General features: G+C 39.3%; 1 protein-coding gene across 1 annotated transcript; it reads right to left on the bottom strand.

Moving 5' to 3' along the window:
• Window positions 1–8,561: 8,561 nt before the first annotated feature.
• LOC134609165 (acidic mammalian chitinase-like) lies at window positions 8,562–15,692 on the bottom strand. The gene is made up of 11 exons (XM_063452672.1): window positions 15,662–15,692; window positions 14,166–14,195; window positions 12,296–12,497; window positions 12,046–12,102; window positions 11,796–11,961; window positions 11,484–11,608; window positions 11,182–11,305; window positions 10,568–10,753; window positions 10,330–10,449; window positions 10,102–10,243; window positions 8,562–8,904 (listed from the first exon to the last, which is right to left on the bottom strand). Exons 1-11 carry the CDS (start codon window positions 15,684–15,686, stop codon window positions 8,645–8,647), a joined length of 1,437 nt encoding a protein of 478 aa, XP_063308742.1. The 5' UTR covers window positions 15,687–15,692; the 3' UTR covers window positions 8,562–8,644.
• Between the last annotated feature and the right edge of the window lie 4,061 nt (window positions 15,693–19,753).

Raw genomic sequence — 19,753 nt, 5'->3', positions numbered from 1 at the left:
AAATAATTGATGACCAGCAGAAACAGACGATCGGTAAGGTTCAAAGAGAGTCTTTACTTTAATCATACAGAGAAGTCAGAAAATAATGCACAGACATAAAAGGAGCCAATATGGGATCCAAATTGAATTCCATGCACCAACTATTCCATCTGCTCCAAGCAGACTTATAAGCCTGTCTCATGTCGGGTGCCCATACACCCTCGATAAGTCGGAGAGTTGATTGTAAAACTCCCTCGACCAGCCAAGGTGCCCTGAAATCAATCACACCATGAGATGCAAGAGGCCTTGGAGAATAAGGGGATGAGGCAGACCGTCCATATCCGGAAGAAGGCACTCAAGAGATGGAAGGAGATGTAGAAGGTCTATAGCTATCTCCTGAAGAGGAGGAAACCATGGTTGGGATGGCGAAAGAGGAGCCATGATCACCAGAGTTCCGGATTAGTGACGTAGATGGAAAAGGCAATGGGGAATCACTGCAAATGGTGGAAAAGCATAATGCCATGAAGAAGACCAATCTTGGGAGTATGCATTCGTAGCCAGTGCTGTCAGATCTGGTCTCCAACTGAAAAAAGTTTGAAGTTGAGCATTCCAATGAGAAGCGAAAAGGTCTATTTCCAATAGACCCCATAAGTTCCAGATGTCTTGGAAGACCATGGAATCCAAGTGCCAGTCAGTGGAATCTCTGATGTGGCGTGAATACCAGTCTGCCGCAGTTTTGGAGAGACCTTGAATGTATTCTGTCATGACTGAAATGCTGTGCATCAAGCAAAATTGCCAGAAATCTCAAGCGATGTTGACCAGAATTTTGTATTTTGTGCCTCCCAGGTGATTGATGTAGTGGACAGCCGACATATTGTCCATCTTCAGAAGGATTGCGCATTGGCTTGAGTTGGGGAGAAACTGCAAAGGAACCAGACAGAAGTTCCAAACAATTGATGTAGAGTGAAATTAAACAAATGTAAGTGTACAAAAAGTAGGCGCTTTGGAAAATGTTTTTGATATTATAAATTGATTTAGCAGCTACCACACAAATATAGGGAATCTCTCCTTTACAAATTAGTATAGAAAAGGTGCACACAGAAGTGAAAAGTGAATATATTCCACCACTGGTGTATAAGTGGAGCACTTTTGATTTTAGACTTACCCCTATGGGTTAACACAGTTTTCATTTTTAAACAATTTGTTTCAATATATGAATCTGTAACAATAAAGCTAACATAGTGCAATATTGTAGTGACACAGTGATTATAGTGACACAGTGATTATGGTTTCACTCACATGGGACAGAGCCTCCTGGGATAGGCTTAAGTCACTTGGGCGTATGTGTACTCTGGTGACACCAAACCCTTGATTTTTCTGGTTCACAAGTACCTCATAGGATCAACTAATATCGTTTTACACGCGTCATCTGGGACTGTTCGCGTGGGCATTCATCACGCAATTTATTTCACTTGGCCTTCACAAAAGGCTTGTGTACTCTGGATGCAATATACTTGGCTACATGTTCTGAGGAGATCACTGGGTGATGTAGGTTGTCGCGGAATCCTCCCACCCCCCAAAAAATATCTTGTGCCGTAACACAACCCTTTTAATTAGCAGAGTGTAATGTTTTCTTTTTTTCACAATTTTGTTTTTTGGGGTATATATACACACTAGTTTCTACAGATAATATGCGTTTGTGTGTACAGTTGTTGTTTGTACATCATTTTAGCATTTTAATACGGGGGGTGTTTGTATGTAATGTTTGAATTTGAGTGTAGGGATGTGTTTGGCTGTAGTTTTAGCTTTTAAATGCAGATGTACATTTGTGTGTAGTATTTGTGTTTGACTGAAGGTTGTGTTTGAGTGTTTGTATATAATTTTGGAGTTTGAATTCAGGGGTGTTTTGTATGTAATGTTTGTGTTTGTAGAGGTGTGTTTGCATTTTGTGTTGGTGTTTGATTGCTGGGAGGTATGCACATACACTGCCACATACATATATGCTTACACAGATATACACTGAAAAAAAATTATAAACACAACACTTTTGTTTTTGCCCCCATTTTTCATGAGCTGAACTCAAAGATCTAAGACTTTTTCTATGTACACAACGACACTGACACTCTGACACACAGATACACATATACTGGCACATATACACACTCAGATACACACAGTAACACACAGATACACACACTGGCACATACACACATACTGTCAGATATACACACTGGCACATACACACACACAGATACACAAACACAGAAATATACACACACTGGCACATACATTAAAATGCACACACTGACACTGATACACACTGGCCCATACACACCGACACATAGATACACACAGTGATCAATACACACAGATACACACTGGCACATACACACACACAGATACACACAGTGACACATACACTGACACACAGTGACACATACACTGACACACAGTTACACACATATACACACACTGACACACAGACTCAGATACACACAGTGACACATACACACACTCAGATACACACAGTGACATACATACACTGGCACACAGATACATGCACACTGACACACACACACTCAGATACACAGTGGCACACACACAGTGGCACATACACACACTCAGATACACACACTGATAGATAAACACACACACACACACACACACTTACACATAGATAAACACACTGACACATACAACACTGACACGTGAAAAACAATCTAGCACTGATCATAGTAGATAAATTATATTGTCTAGTGTAAATTAACTATATACAATAAATGAGCTCCATATGGTTTCCAAATTTGCTAATTTAAATGATGAATATATAGCACCTAAACAGACAATCATACAAAAAATAAGCATCAAGAAAATGTACTTAAAATAGCCAAAAAAAAAACTGAAAAAGAATTTAATGTAACTTAAAAAAATGACAAGTGAAATAAATCACATATCAACCTAGCAAAGAATACAAATTGAGTTAACACTTAACATCGAGATTAAGTTGTTATGGTGCCAGGAGTGTTCTTTTAAGCTCTTTTTCTAAAGTAAACATATCTTGCTAAAGAGTTTTTTTTTTAAAATGAACACAGAAAGTGTGTAGCGAGGCTGTGTGCAGGGCCGGCGCGTCCATAAGGCGGCACAGGCGGCCGCCTTAGGGCACACCGGCTCCGGGGGCGCAAGATTTCAGTGACCGGCAGGAGGGAAGCTCTCCCTCCTGCCGGCCACCATCTCCGCCCCCAGTGCGGCAGTGCTGCGATCAGGCGCTGCGAGGGAGCTCTAACCTCTCTGCTCTGCTCCCTCGCGGGCTGTCTGCTGATGCCGCGGGAGCCGGAATATGATGTCATATTCCGGCTCCCGCGGCATCAGCAGACAGCCCGCGAGGGAGCAGAGCAGAGAGGTTAGAGCTCCCTCGCCGCGCCTGATCGCAGCACTGCCGCACGCCGCCCAGCAGCCCCACTGGACCCCAGGGAATGATCCACACCAGCTCTCCAGGTAGGGAGGCTGGGTGGATATTATTTATTTATTAAAATAATTTGTGAATGTATGTGATGTGTCTGTGTGTGAGAGTGTCTGTGTGTGTGTGTGTGTGTGTGTGTGTGAGAGTGTCTGTGTGTGAGAGTGTCTGTGTGTGAGAGTGTCTGTGTGTCTGTGAGTGAGTGTGTGTGTCTGTGTGAGTGTCTGTGTGAGTGTGTGTGTGTGAGTGAGTGTCTGTGTGTATGTGTCTGTGAGTGAGTATGTGTCTCTGTGTGAGAGTGTGTTTGTGTGAGTGTGTGTGTGTCTGTGTGTGTGAGTGTCTGTGAGTGTGTGTGAGTGAGTGAGTGTCTGTGTGTCTGTGAGTGTGTATGTGTCTCTGTGTGAGTGAGTGTGTGAGTGAGTGTCTGTGTGTCTGAGTGTGTATGTGTCTCTGTGTGAGTGAGTGTCTGTGAGTGTGTGTCTGTGAGTGTGTGTCTGTGTAGCGGATTGGTACCGGGCTGTCCCACGACATGTATGAGAATAAGTGTATTTGGTCATATGGCTGGTTTAATGTGTATGTACATGTATAGAAAGCATGGTATCCGGGTATAATGACAGTTAAATGTATGTAAAGAATTGTATTCCTCTAGTTGTTCGGTAGAATCATTCAAATAAAACAAGGGAATGAAACTACCGAACAACCAGACCACCCAGGAATGAGTGTGCCTCCAATTACCGTTTGCAACAATGTTGCAAACAGGTAATTGGCAATCAGTGCAGTGTGGTCTTTGTCCTCTGGGTGGCCGCCATTCGGGAAACAAACACGTGGCGGCGGCCATCTTAAACTACCGAACAGCGGTGTTTTGCCGTCGAGTGTCTGGAACTAAAATCGGACACTTGACTAGGCAAACACCGCTGAGACCTCCATACTTCCAGAAATTCGTATGGAAACTACCGAATGACCCGCCGTTCGGTAGAAAGAGCCCCATAAACAAGGGAATTCATTCAAACCCTCTCCAGGCTCTATAACACAGGCAATTCGCCTGTTTTCATTCCCTTGTTTGTGACCGACCGCAGGGCCAAAATGCATGGAACTGTTTTCGGATACTTTACCCATGCGGTCGGTCAAATCTTTGGAACCCCATATCTCACGAACCATTCATCCGAATGGGCTAATTTTTAAGTATGTTGGTCCCCCAGAATAGAGCTATCTGGGGATGTTGGATTTGTGGATGTACCCCAAGTATTTAGGGTACATCCAAAACTCGGGGAAAACTGTGTACACAATAAGGGGATTATGATGCTAGAGGAGGGGAGGAGATCTGTGGGAGGTTACTACTTAGAGATTGGATAATGTCTTAAGTGTTAGAACCTCCTCCCTTGCATGGGAGAGGGCTTTATAAGGAACTGTGGAATAAAGCTTGTCAGTCTACTCCTGAAACTGTGTGTCGTCCAGTTATTGGGATTGCGATGGGGATACTGCTGTATTACTTTACCTGCTGGAAACCTTGCCTATGGACTTAACATCACCTTGTTCCTGAGCCTCACTGGAATCTCTAGTGGAGAATAGCTGTGCAAGATCGGCTCTCCGCTACAGTCTGTGTGTGAGTGTCTGTGTGTGTCAGTGTGTGTGTGTGAGTGATGGTCTGTGAGTATGTGTATGTGTTACTGTGAGTGACTGTGTGTCTGTGAGTGACTGTGTGTGAGTGTGTGAGTGAGTGTATGTGTGTCTGTGAGTGTGTGCGTGAGTGAGTGTATGTGTGTGCGTGAGTGAGTGTATGTGTGTCTGTGAGTGTGTGCGTGAGTGTATGTGTGTCTGTGAGTGACTGTGAGTGTGTGCGTGAGTGAGTGTATGTGTGTCTGTGAGTGTGTGCGTGAGTGAGTGTATGTGTGTCTGTGAGTGACTGGAGTGTGTGCGTGAGTGAGTGTATGTGTGTCTGTGAGTGATTGTATGAGTGTTGCATGTGAGTGTGTCAGTGTATGTGTGTGTCTGTCAGTGTGTGTTTGTGAGTGTCTGTCAAATCAGTGAGAGTATCTTTGTCATTGAGTCTGTGTGTGACTATCAGTGTGTCTGTGAATGAGTGTCAATCAGTGTGTTTGTGTCAGATCAGTGAGTCTCTGTGTTTGTCATTGAGTGTGTGTGACTGTCAGAAGAACACTAAGGGACAGGGAAGGGATGGGACCAATAATGGACGGGGAGAGGGGCTGGTTAAGAGGCGCATAGGTGAAGATGTTATTTTTGAATGGGGGGGGGGCGGAAAAATACATCTTCGCCTATGTACCCAAAAATCCTTGCACCGGCCCTGGCTGTGTGAGTCATAGCCAGGGAGGTGTGGCTAGTTCTGCATAAACAAAGTGATTTAGCTCCTAAATAGCAGGAAACTGGGCAGTGAGACTGCAGGCACATGATTTACACATCAAAAGAAGGATTTTTTTGTGGTATAATTGGAAATGGCTACAATTGGGGATTTTATTTGGGGATTTGATTTGCCTTCTTTTGGAACAACAGCAGAAAAGGACATGTTTCAAGGTTGAACTTGATGGACTTTAGTCTTTCTTTCAACTTAGACTACTATGCAACTTTTTAACTTGAATGTGTATATATGAGTCTGTGTGTATGTATGAGTTTGTCTGTGCACATGAATGTTTGTGTATATGAGTCTGTGTGTGCATGAGACTGTGTTTTTATGAGACGATCAACAATTTGGGTCTGGATTTCAGCGGCCCCGGTGTCGGGCTGGCTGCATCTAGGCCATATTTAGGCTCATTCGGAGCCTGCTCTGTAAAATCTGGACATTGTTAAATAGCATGACCAAAGTCCAGATTATGCATACTGAAACCCCATAGAGCCCCAGATGGCTTTGCGTGACGTGATCAATGGAGACTCCCACTTAGACCTTATTGTACTCTCACTGATCCAATTTTTTCAATCTGAGTCTGGATGAATTGACCCCTTTATATGACCACTATATATTAGAAATCCTATTTTAAAAAAATTGGAAAATGTGAAAAAGTGATATGGTACTTTTTAACATAATTGTGAAAATGTCAAGCCAGCTGCTTACATACAGTAAAGGAACTTTCAAAAAGGCATATCATTCCTATAATTGGAGATGGGGAGAGAAGTGAATGGACTCTACCATTTTCCTGTTAACATTACATTCACATTCCAGAGAGTGATTGTCCCGGAGTATAACCCTAACACACAGAGTTTAGGATAGCAAGGAACGGACAAAGGAAATATAAACTTCTTACCGGGCCATAGAGTGGTCAGACTAAACCTTTACTATAGAAAAGAGTAGTCGAAATACAAGCCGAGGTCTGGGTAATGGAGAGACAGTGAAAATGAGAACTTGCCAGAGTCAGGTACACGGTAATAATCAGAAGAGAAACTCAGAGTCAGTAAACAAAGCAAAGGTCAATACCAGAATATAATACAATGATACAAAGAACGCACTAAAGGGTACTGGGAACAGAAACCACAATAGGGCACAGAATCTAGGGCCAGGTAAGTTTAAATAAGGCTATGTTTAATTTGATTGGTCCACATCATGCCTGCACCCCAAAACGTGCGGAATGACGTGGGCCAATCTAAGCCGACCGCTAGGTTCTGCTCCCTTTTCCCCTTTTAGAATGTGCTTGCAACGTGAGCAGCATTTCTAATACGAACTCAGACTGTTCGGTGAGCACTGCCTGCCAGAAGCCAGAAGTGTTTGAGCCGAACTTGGCTCGCTTGGAGGCAGGAGTGCTCGAGCCTCATGCCGCTCGATTGGAGGACCCATTCTGGCACGCGAACTGGGTAAGTACTGTTACAGTGATAAAGAGTGCTACAGCAGTTTTAATTAACTTTATTTTAGAATTATATGATTTAATTGTATTTACTGTATGTGGACATTATGCACACATTCATTTAATAATGCCTTCAGGGTCGATGTACTTATAAAAATCCCAGTTTTGCTATTATACTAATATTTTAGACCCTGCATGAAATATTGCAGGATAAAGAACACTGTATAATATCTAAAGGTTTTCATTTCACAAATATTCCTATAAAGGCTTCTATAAATTGTGTACATTTACATAATTAAAATTTTTACATTACTCTGCAAAGAAATGAAATCTGTAGTTTGGAAGAAGGGATAATATAACATTATACAAATATATTCAGGACCAGTAAAAACCATTATCTGGAAATCTATTCATGAACAGGGCTATACATAGGACACAAGGTCACGCATCTAGCCTGGAAAAAAGGAGATTTAGTCTAAGGCAAACAAAATGTTTTTTTACAATAAGAACTATAAGGATATGGAATTCTCTGCCTGAAGAGGTGGTTTTATCAGAGTCATTACAGATGTTTAAACTGCAATTGGATAAATACTTGCAAAAACATAACATACAGTGATATAATTTCTAATTAGTGGGGTAATAGCTGCTTGATCCAAGGAGATATCTGACTGCTATTTTGGGGTCAAGAAGGATTTTTTCCTAATTTGTTGTAATTTTTGCCTTCTTTTGGATCAACAGCAAAAACAGAAAGGCTGAACAGCTATGTAACTATGTAACTATATATACTCAAAAGTGCAGTTGTATACGTTAATCACATAACAGAAACCTCATGAGCTTAGATGGTTTGCCGTTTGATGCATACAGCTGGTTTGGTACTCAAGTTACATGAAAAATACAAAAAGTGAAATGTCCTTTTTATATGTCATACATTGTTAGCTGACATAGGAAAAACAGAAATAAGCTATGAATATTGTCAATACCCATCTCATATATTCAATGTACAACAAATACTGTATGCTGTTGATGTAACAAGACTTTCACACAAAAATAAAGTATTGAAGAAAAAAAGTGCAGTTGTAATATATGTTTATGTTCTAGAATAAGTGTTATATATTTTTTTCCAGTCAAAAAGTGCTCCGCAGTGACGATGTTAACATGTTTTGAACTATTGCATAAAACGTTCTTTTAGTCAGGATTATTTTTTAAGAAGAATTAATACAACTGTAACATTCACTAATTGCACACACAATCTGCCCTGATTATTTTGGTTGGAATTCATATGTATATCCATTGGATTCTAAAAGAAAACAAAACACCAATGTTCTATTTATGCTGATTTTATTTTATTGTGGCACTGTTTAAGATAGATCATTACAGTGTTATGGGTTCACATGTTTTGAAGCCTTTCAGAAGGTCCAGATCATGCCCAGTTACAACATTCACAGCTTGTGTCAAAGACAAGACCAGTTTGACAGTGTTGCTGGTAGGTGACTCCATTCAAGCAATGCCAGAATGCATTTTTGTTTCCTGCAACGGGATACAGTCCACTTGCTTTGCCAGCACAGAATCCACTGCCACCAGATGGGGCAGCAGTTGGGGCAGCGGGTGCGGCGGTGGCTGGAGCGGCGGTGGCTGGAGCTGCTGTAATTGGAGCAACTGGAGAAGCTGGGGGAGTACAACCTGCAAAAAGGGAACATAAGTCAGATTAAATATATCTTTACTCTGAAATCTGTTAATAAAGATCAATTTTGTGAACTTTAGATTATAAGTATGTTCCATTTTTATTTTTTTCCAAGCAGTTAACTGTGTAAAATGAACATTTTGCTCAAAATACAACATAAATACAACATGTATGCAAATCGATACCCTTGTCTCTGATTAGATCTGCAAGATGTGGTTATATTATTTATATTCAAGTTAAAAAGTGGGTTAACACAAAACTTTTCCAGCATGAAAGAGACAGTCGGATGCAACTGGTAAATGGCCTGCTCAAGAAAGGATGTAAAATAGTATGAAAAACTCTAATAAAAGAAGTATCCCAGAGCCCTGGAACTGCATGGGTTTTACAAATGATAAACCCAGTCATTTGTGGCCCAGCAATGGTCAGTAGTCCGCACTAGAAGAAAAATATGGTCATCAGACCTTTAACCCCTTAAGGACACATGACGTGTGACATGTCATGATTCTCTTTTATTCCACAAGTTTGGTCCTTAAGGGGTTAAAGAACCCAACAATGTCAGGAAGTATTCCAATAGGACACAAGTATCTGTATCCTACAACAGCATGAACAAAAATGGATGTAGTCACGCACTACTAATAAAAGATTTAGTGGATGCCACACTCAAGAATAAAAGTGTGTTGGTTGACTCTGATAAACAGAATATAAAAATACTGGCACTGTCACTCTTCTACAGAAATGAGAGACAACATAAAGAGGCCAGAGAACATGATACAACAGTATCCAGGTTTTTAAAAAAAGGTAAAAGTGGCAAATTATAGTACCTTGACTGTATAAGTTCTACAAACTACTGACAGAAATTCAGTTTCTTTGTATATAACATTCCTTCATATACTTGACAAACTATAACTAGTTAGCTGGTCAATTGGGGTCCCACCAACATGGTTTTCCCATTGGAGGCAACCTTTGGTTGAGAAATATAACAATATATACTTCAATATATACTTCCATTATAGTCATTTTAGGTCTATTGAATATTTAAAAAGACAGTTTGCAACAACTAATTCCTTTTAATGCTGTTCATTTTAGGAATAATTGATGGTGTTATATTAAAGATTGCATTTACATTCAGAGATAATGAAAGCTTTAAGGATATTTTATACAAACTAATTAACATACATATGAAAAAGTTAGCTTACCAGAAGCCTGGACTCCAAGAGTGCTCTTCAGTGTGTTGATCAGAGGAAACTTGCCCTGGTTACAGAATGTACCTGTAAAATCATCCAGATCAATAGCCCAAACCATAGCACCACCCAAGTTGTTCTGCATCAGCCATTGTGCCTGTAAAACAATGTAAACAAATAGACAATAGTATGAATCCAGAGAAGAGAGTTACTATAGCTTAAATTATAAAGTCTTGAAATTACCTTTAGTGTGAAGCTCTTCTCATTGTCGTATCCCAACCACTCACTTCCTTGGTAGGCATAGGGCACATCTTCAGCAGAGGACCATTCATTAGTAGCTCCATTCTTCAGGAAAGTGCAGATCTATGTATAAAAAATGATAGATAAATAAGTCATGATAGGAGCGAGGCTGCTTTGTTTAAGGTAACATTTTATTTAAATAATTTGTTCTAAACATTATAAAGCTTAATATTAAACATACCTCATAGTAAGCCCAAAATCCAGATTGCCTAGTGTAAGGACCAGCTGGGCCAGCACCTGAAGTGGGGGCTCCAATACCAGTATTGGATGGGTTACTCAGGATGAAAGTGTGTCCATAGGTTGGGAAACCAACAATAAGTTTAGAAGCAGGTGCACCATTTTTCAGCCAGTAGTTCATGACGTAATCCTACAGTAAGAGTATTTGTGATTACAAAGAGAACAGTAGACTCCATATCCACTATGACTGATTTAATTTCTAGCAAGTATTGGATAGAATAATAATAACAGTAAACTTCTACAGCCAACATAGACTGGATGCATTTTTTAAGCTTTGGATGCAAACCATAATCTACAAATACTCATAATTGAATTTGTTGGATTACATATCTATTTATTCATTATGGTTAGCCCATTTCCTGTTGTTGGGTCAGTGTAATGACCTTCCAGCCCCCGGCTAGATAACTAGATAAATAGATAGATAGACAGACAGACAGACAAGCATTTCACTTTTCTCTTTTAATATTAAAAAGCTGTAATTTTGCTTGAATTAGATAACTATATAACCCATATAATATTATATATCAAAATAAATATTCTAACCTAATGAATACTTACAACATTCAAGTAAGCGTTCCAGCCAGTGGCAGAAGGGTTAGTGTACAGTGGGCTGTTTTCTCCAGTGTATCCTTCCCATGAACCATGCAAGTCGTAGGTCATAACGTGGATGTAATCCAGAGCCCTATTGCATTTAAATAACTCTATTACTTACTGCATTTTTATAGGAAAATACATAAAATAAATGCATACAATTTATATTTAGGCAAAGTACCCTTGCTCTATACTCCAGAAGTTTTAAATTTTTTCTGCAAAATAATTTGTTAACACTAAGGTAATAATGTTTATTTAACTGAACTTACTGAGAAAGCTGAGGGATTTCATAACCAGCTTGAATGTTGGAGATGCCAGCAGCAACAGCAGCGGTCACCATGAGTCTTGGTTTGTTCGTTTGTGAAGCTTCAGTCTCAAAAGCTGCCCTCATTTCCTGTATAGGAACAATAAACACAATATCATTTCAGTTCCCACACGAACCTTTCAACCTTGAATATTACATTTTGAGATCAACCTTGAATATTGTAAGATATTGGTGGAACTAGCAATATGTGTAGAAAAAATCTGAAATGCAATGGTTCAGACTTCCCTAATATACCTCTAGAATAAACCTTGCTTACCTGAACCAGAGTTGTGAAGAGTCCTTTGTCCTGAGCAGGGCTTCCTCTGGAGCCAGGATATTCCCAATCAAAGTCCAGTCCATCAAATCCATATTCACGCAGGAATTTGATCACAGAGGTGATGAATGTCTGACGGTTCTGAGCAGTGGAAACCATGGCAGTGAATCTGCAAAATAATGGATCCAGAAGTTATATTTTAATCCTAATTATATTTCTAAATTCTTTGTTCTAGAAGAAGTGCATCACTTACGGTGCAGTTCCAAAGTTCCACCCTCCTATGGCCAGCAAAGTTTTCAAATTACCGTTCCTAAAATGAGAAGATAATCCTTATCACTTATTTATAGGTGGAAGTGAAAGATATTTAAGATATAGTGACTATCATAGTATTTCGAGTTCACATTCTTCAACTTTCAAACAAGCGGATAGAGATTGTGAGATGCTATGTCAAGTTCTTCACATTAAAATGGGCATTAGCAAGAAGATGTGAAAAGGCAACTTACTGATTCTTCAGGTTTTGGAAAGAGCTGTAAAGGGTGACGTCATTCCATTCAATTGTGGTGATCTGGTTGTTGGACATTCCGGCAAAAGCATAGATTAGGTGAGTACAAAGGCATGGGTCAATGTTATCTGGCTTGAACTTCCCAAGGCCAGGTCTGTATTGGGCCCAGTTGGTGAAGTAGCATGTCAGCTGGTAGGCAGAGCCTGTTTGGAATAAAATAGTAGTGTAGACTGTACTATGACTGAATATGCATCTTATAACACTTTTCAATAAAATCAGCCAAGTTGGTTTGTCATTTTGATGTTCTTAAAAAATAGTACTTGATGTCAACATGAATGCATCATGTTCTGCTGTTGAATACATTGACAGGGTTATTCAATAAAGTGTGAAACATTTGCAATTTAAACTGAATTCAAGTATATCGACGATGTTATTCCAAAATAGCCAAATTGATGAGACATTTGAATTCATTGCAATTCACATGGTGCTATTGAAACTGATATCCTCATAATCTATTCCAATGGACACATTGGAATTTGCTTATCAGATTAATTTAATTTCTGTGATTGTATGTGTGTGTATGTTTATTACTAACCATTAATTGCTAATAGCAATCAGAGTAGGAAATGTCTTGGTATTTTCCTATAAGGACACATTTACAAGCACGTCCTAGGACACTAATGTTTTTATTTCTCATCTCCACTGTTTCATTGACTTTGGTGGTTGAAAGGATGAGCCAACATGGGGTCTGAACTTAAACTATTAAATTAATATGTGTAGGACAATAAAAGAAGACATGCTTTAAAGACCAAACTTGTAAATTGAAAAACAGGTTTAGTGTAGAATCTGAAACATCAAGTTTTGTCATTGTCTTAATGAGTTATAAGTATAATTCACATGGAGACCATATTTATATATTGTTTGTTTACTGTGTCGTGGACTGTAAAATTCAAACACACAGAAATGTAGGCTCTTCAATGATGGAACTCCAGTTTTATTCTAACTTAAAAACAAAAGGTTGTATCAAAAGGTTGTGGTACTATGGATACAAAGCATCAACAGCATTACCATGGTCTTTTTGCTCCATCTAACATATCTTGAGCTCAAATACACTTATTAACAGTGCATATGAATAAGTGTGTTTGAGCAAGAAACATGTGAGCCAGGGAGGATAAGACCTGGGTGATGCTATTAATACTTTATATCTACTGTAACACATATTTGTTATGCTTTTTTTTAATGTCTTGGAATGGGGAATATTTTTTACTAAGTGCGTTAAGTATGAGCTTCATCCTTGAACAGTCTACATTTTCACTTTGGAGTCTGTAAGCATCTGTTGTGGTGTAAATTTGTGGACCCGGGATTACTCCTAGAGTATTGAAAAACTATTGAGAAGTACTATATCAGTATTTCAAAAGAGAAAAATGATATCAGTTTCTGGGGTAAAATTTGTAAGGGTTTATGTTCATGCCTGGAGTGTGTGTAGCTTCAGTATCAAATTCTGTCTGCTTAACAGATGTAGTTTCTTCTTTCTTTTTTCTTCTCAAATTTAGTCCACACATCATTATATCCAGTAGGAAATGTTCTACATGCTTCAGAAGCACAGATTGGGGGCTAGAGTCAAAGTCAATTATGTAACGGGCCATTGGAAAGAAATTCAAGATCAGTCAATTGGAAATCCTGTGATATACTCTTAAAGTACTCTTAGACCTTGTTTAAAACGTGTGTTTTAAATTTGAAAGTTATCTCATATGAATTTCTTATTTTGTTTGTTCTTTTAAGTTGCAATCTGTATAATGCGTATCTAATTATACTTATAGAGTAAAAAAAAAATCAAGCTGTTCATATGTGAATATTTTAAGTTGACTTACCTAGCTGAGCATTCAGCAGAAGAGCCAACCCTAAGGAATACATAAAATATTGGTGAATTTCTCTCTTATGATATCAGGTTATTGTTGGTAATTATTGTTAGTAACCTTGGACCCATGAACCTTATGTAGTGTTTATCCTATTATAATTACAATATAGTTTTCCAATGATTTCTCAATAAAAAAAGTGATTAAAGAATCCATCATAGCACCAGAATAACTTTAGCTTTAGTTTTAGAGTATAGATCACACCCCTGCAATCTCACTGTTCAATTATCTGCCGTTCATGAGTTAAATTATTTTGTTTATGCAACACTAGGCACATCTCCCCTGGATGAGACTTACATAGCCTTCCTACACACTTCAAGTGTTCACTTTAGAACCCAGTTTAATGATATATGTTTACTTTAGAGGTATTTATGCCCCTGCAGCCCCTGTGTGATATTAGATAAAGTTAGATAAAGAAAGTAAAAGTTAAATCTGCACAGGAAGGAACAATAATTCTTTAAAAATCTTCACATTGAGACCTATAACAGCACAATGTGAATATCCTACTTTATACTTTTTTAACAATACTATACATAAATGTTACTAATATCCATTTTCAGGCACCCATTGGGTCCACAATGATTTTCCAAGCGAAACATTTGACTGGACTATCCACCATGAAGAGTAAGCGTTGGGCAAAAACACAGTAAAGCTTAGCTGCAGAATTAGCAAAAGAGGGAGGATTCTATGAACTTAGAATATAATTTTGAAATACTAATAGATGCATATTTTTTATTTTAACTACAAAATATTCAAGAGTAAAAGAAACATAGAATGTGATGGCAGATAAGACCCATAAAGCCCATCTAGTCTGCCCAATTTTCTAAATACCCTTTTTAGTCCTTGGCCTTATCTTATAGCTAGGATAACCTTTTGCCTATCCCATGCATGCTTAAACTCCTTCACTGTGTTAACATATACCACTTCAGCTGGAAGGCTATTCCATGCATCCACTACCCTCTCAGTAAAGTAATAATTCCTGGTATTATTTTTAAACCTTTGCCCCTTTAATTTAAGACTATGTCCTCTTGTTGTGGTAGTTTTTCTTCTTTTAAATATAGTCTCTTACTTTACAATGCAAAATATATTTAGCCATGTGGAAGTTATACGTTTATTTATTGTTGAAACTGTCATGTGATCATCATGCATGCACGCTTTTGGCAGTGGTTTTGCATAAGTGTCCATATTTGCTCTGATAAACCATAAATGCATTGATTTTCCCATTCTCTTGATTTTATATTAGTTTCTATTGGTTGAGTTTGTAACTATACTTTCACAATTTGCTGATGTAGGACAGTGCAACACATCTAAAATTCAGGGGGAAATGTAGCTTGCACCCAAAGAGATTAAACATTAGTATTAGAGTATACAAAATAATTTAGCATGATTTCTGGTCTAATCAAAATCTTTAAGATTTAAGAAATCATCTTAATCAGTCAGCAGGAACTTACCAGTGAGAAGAATAAGTCTTGCCATCTTGCCTCTGCACTGATCCAGACTGGCCACACTTGCTTTTTATACTGAATGCTCCTCCTATTTTTTTCTTAACTTGTTGATAAAGTAAACTCAACAAGAGATAAATATGTTCATAAATAGCTATTATTTTAGTATACTTAACAATTCTATGATTAGAAAGTAACCAATAGAATAATAATATCTTTTTTCCGTATTGTTACATATCTTGATTTTGGAAAGTGTTCTGTTCCTTTTCTATGGCTGACCTTAGATATGGAGTTCATTGAGGTGATCACAAACTGTTCCCAGTTGAAAGATAAACAGAGGTTTCCATTGACTGGCCAAACCATGAAGTTCTCTATTTTAATCTAAAAGTAATGACCTTCTTCACTGTTTAATTTATCTTGATTAGGCACTATTAATGTATTATGGGTTGCCAAAAAAGATATACTCAAATGGAAATTAAATAATTAGTTTACTCAAGGTAGATAGTCCAAGGAGTTGATGAAGGCTGAAAGTCAAATAGTTGGTATTCAGCGCTGAAAGATTTAAGTTAGGGAGGTTTGGTTTGCTATCGGAGCAATTATGTTGTTTGGGAAGTAACCTAGGTTGAAATCCTGGTCGGACAACCTCCTTGAGCAAGACCCTTAACAATGTAGTTCAGCTCTTCTCAAATCTTCATAATTTGGAAGCATCTTTGAGCAAGGCCTTCTTCATCTCTAAGTATCCCCTTTCTATAATTGTAAAGCGCTACACAATATGTTGATGCTAGAAAGATGCTCATAAAAATAATAATAATAATAAAGAGGATCTAGGTGCTAGCAAAACCAGGAAGGCAATACTGTCCTCTTCAGTAGCTGGTGTACTGCAATTGTTTCAAATAGACTCATAGAATAGTGTGGGTATTATATTGGTATTTTGCTGGGTTGAAGGGTGTGTGATATGTGGTACTGGTATTTTTTTCAGTAATGCAGCAACAAACCCTGTGGTGAGCATCTAATGTTAATATATTTATTAATGCAATAGTTAATATTATGAGCATCAGTGGAAAGTGCGGATTAAAGTAGAGTAGCACAAATAAGCACCAAGATTAACCTCAATAGCATTGCGACTAACTTTTGGGTCAGTTTACAGGTTTAAAGCCAGTACAAAAGCTAAAAGAAGAGGCTAACTGGAAAATCCACCAGGGATTGTGAGGTATATGACAGGTGTAAAGCTTGGTGGAGTTATAGTCCAAATGGGAATATGACTGGTAGTCTTAACAAGTAATTGTGTCAATGGCTATGTAGCAGCAGCAGGAGATGTTAGTGGAGCCTCAGAGTGGGTTTGGAGGCTTGGATGGTATTGCAGAGTGAATAAACCTACTATTATATTTGGTTAGGGGGCAGGAAGCCTGATTAAGCAGGAGAACTTTCGGTGTGAAGGGAAAACAGTTGTATGTGCTCTTCTCCAGTAATAAGAGGCCATGACCACCATAAGTTACGTTTTTGTGTCTCAACTCCTCAACCTTTTTCACAAATCCTGTCTGATGAAGTGTTAAAATGCAACTTACGGTAAAATGGCATGTTGACAAAGCGACAAGACCACTAAACTACTAGACTCTCTGGTCAACAAAGACCTCCACACCCAAGAGCCCATATCTGAACAAAGCATGACCCGACTGAAGAAAACACCATAAGAAAGGACTTTTCGCGTGTGGGGGAATAGAGGACAGAGCATTAGACAGACCCCCTCCAAACGATCAGGGTACCCATGCTAACAGCACAAGAGCTGACAACCATACATAGCACTCATGAAATACTCCAAGGGGAGGAAAGGAGACGATTTAGTAAAATAAAACAAACAAAAAAAACTACCATCACAAACTGCACCTTAAAGGGACACTATAGTAACCTGAACGACTTTAGCTTAATGAAGCAGTTTTGGTGTATAGAACATTCCCCTGCAGCCTCACTGCTCAATCCTCTGCCATTTAGGAGTTAAATCCCTTTGTTTATGAACCCTAGTCACACCTCCCTGCATGTGACTTGCACAGCCTTCCATAAACACTTCCGGGAAAGAGAGCCCTATTTAGGCTTTCTTTATTGCAAGTTCTGTTTAATTAAGAAAAAGTGCACTAACCCCTTCTTCTTTCTGTAATGTTTATATGCCTTACAAAATGAAAAATAAAGAATTTAAAAAACAAAATGCAATTTAAAAGCAGATTCTTGGTAGGAGTTTCTCATTTAAGTTTGTGTGTCAAAGAGGTTGTATTTGGCGATCTCTCTCCCATTTGACCATGTACAAAAATGTGAGATACTGTGATTGGGAATTTGATCATCAAGGTGGTGATTTGATCCAATGAGTGGGTGGGTGATTTTGGTCCATTGGTGAGGTTGCTCAGAGACAGATGACAAAGCTATGATAATGGAACTATGTTAAAAAGGAAGATTGGACATTTGTATTTGGTATAAGAATGGTGTATATGGTCTTCTTGTATGCTAGGTGGAGTGCAAAATGGGAGTGGAGTCTGCAATACATTTCAAGAGAGGAGAATTGCTCAACTCTGGAGTAAACCTGAATGCCTTGGTTTTGGTGTCACTGGGTTATTATTATCATTATTATTATTATTATTATTATCACCATTTATATAGCACCAACAGGTTCTGTAGCGCTTTGGTTGGTGTAGCCCTCATTCTAGAACTTATAGAATGTTTAATAATGAGGGCTACTGCTATTGTACTTATGTTAATCACAAGTCATAATTTCTTTATATCACTGAATGTATTGATATATGGTTAAATGTATGTGTGCAGTGGCGGCTCATACATGAGGCCCCCACTAACACCATTATTAAAAAAATAGCAGTTGACTTGTGTGTGTATAAGAAGCTGTAGATATATTGAAGGGGGAGCTTGCAGTACTGGATATAGAGAGCTAGTCTTTGTATACATTGTTGCATTGTCTACCTGTGTGTACCTGAGAGTGTGTGTCTGGCAGTGAGTGTTGCCTTCAGGGGGTGACAGGGTGAGTAAAGGGGTAACTGTGGCAGGGTGAGTGTAAAAGAGCAGGAGGGTGCCAGAGTGTTGAGGGTTGACAGTGTGTATGAAGGGAGGTGCCAGAGTGCGGCGAGTGGTGCCCGTGTGTTTGGAGGGAGAGACAGTGTGTATGCAAGGGGGTGACAATCAGGGCCGGCCTTAGGGGTGTGGGAGCTGTGCGGCCGCACAGGGCGCCATGGAGCAGGGGGCGCCGTGCGGCCGCACAGCCGGCCGGAATTAAAAAAATAAAAATAATTTTTTTTACATTTCCTGCGGGGGCGGAGCTTACCGTGCGGCGGGGGCGGAGCTAAAAGCGCCGGAAAACTGCTGCAGGGGAAGCAGGAAGGAGTCCCTGCTTCCCCACCAAACAGTCACCAGAAGCTGCACTGCCTCCACAATGAGTGCTTGTCAGGTGAGTGTGACTCTCTGCCTGTGTGTATTACTGTTTATGTGTGTGTATGACTGTCTGCCTGTGTGTATTACTGTCTGTGTGTGTGTGTGTATGACTGTCTGCCTCTGTGTGTCTGTGTGTATGACTGTCTGCCTGTGTGTATTACTGTCTGTGTGTGTGTGTGTATGACTGTCTGCCTCTGTGTGTCTGTGTGTTTGACTGTCTGCCTGTGTGTGTCTTTGTGTATGTCTGTGTGTGTGTGTGTGTGACTGTCTGCCTTTGTGTGTCTGTGTATGACTGTCTGCCTGTGTGTATTACTGTCTGTGTGTGTGTGTGTATGACTGTCTGTCTCTGTGTGTCTGTGTGTATGACTGTCTGCCTGTGTGTATTACTGTCTGTGTGTGTGTGTGTGTATGACTGTCTGCCTCTGTGTGTCTGTGTGTTTGACTGTCTGCCTGTGTGTGTCTTTGTGTATGTCTGTGTGTGTGTGTGACTGTCTGCCTTTGTGTGTCTGTGTATGACTGTCTGCCTGTGTGTATTACTGTCTGTGTGTGTGTGTGTGTGTATGACTGTCTGCCTCTGTGTGTATGACTGTCTGCCTGTGTGTATTACTGTCTGTGTGTGTGTGTGTGTATGACTGTCTGCCTGTGTGTATTACTGTCTGTGTGTGTGTGTGTGTG

The sequence above is a fragment of the Pelobates fuscus genome, chromosome 1, assembly GCF_036172605.1.
Source record: "Pelobates fuscus isolate aPelFus1 chromosome 1, aPelFus1.pri, whole genome shotgun sequence".
In the NCBI taxonomy this organism is placed as follows: domain Eukaryota; kingdom Metazoa; phylum Chordata; class Amphibia; order Anura; family Pelobatidae; genus Pelobates; species Pelobates fuscus.
This window is presented reverse-complemented; position numbering and strand designations above follow the sequence as displayed.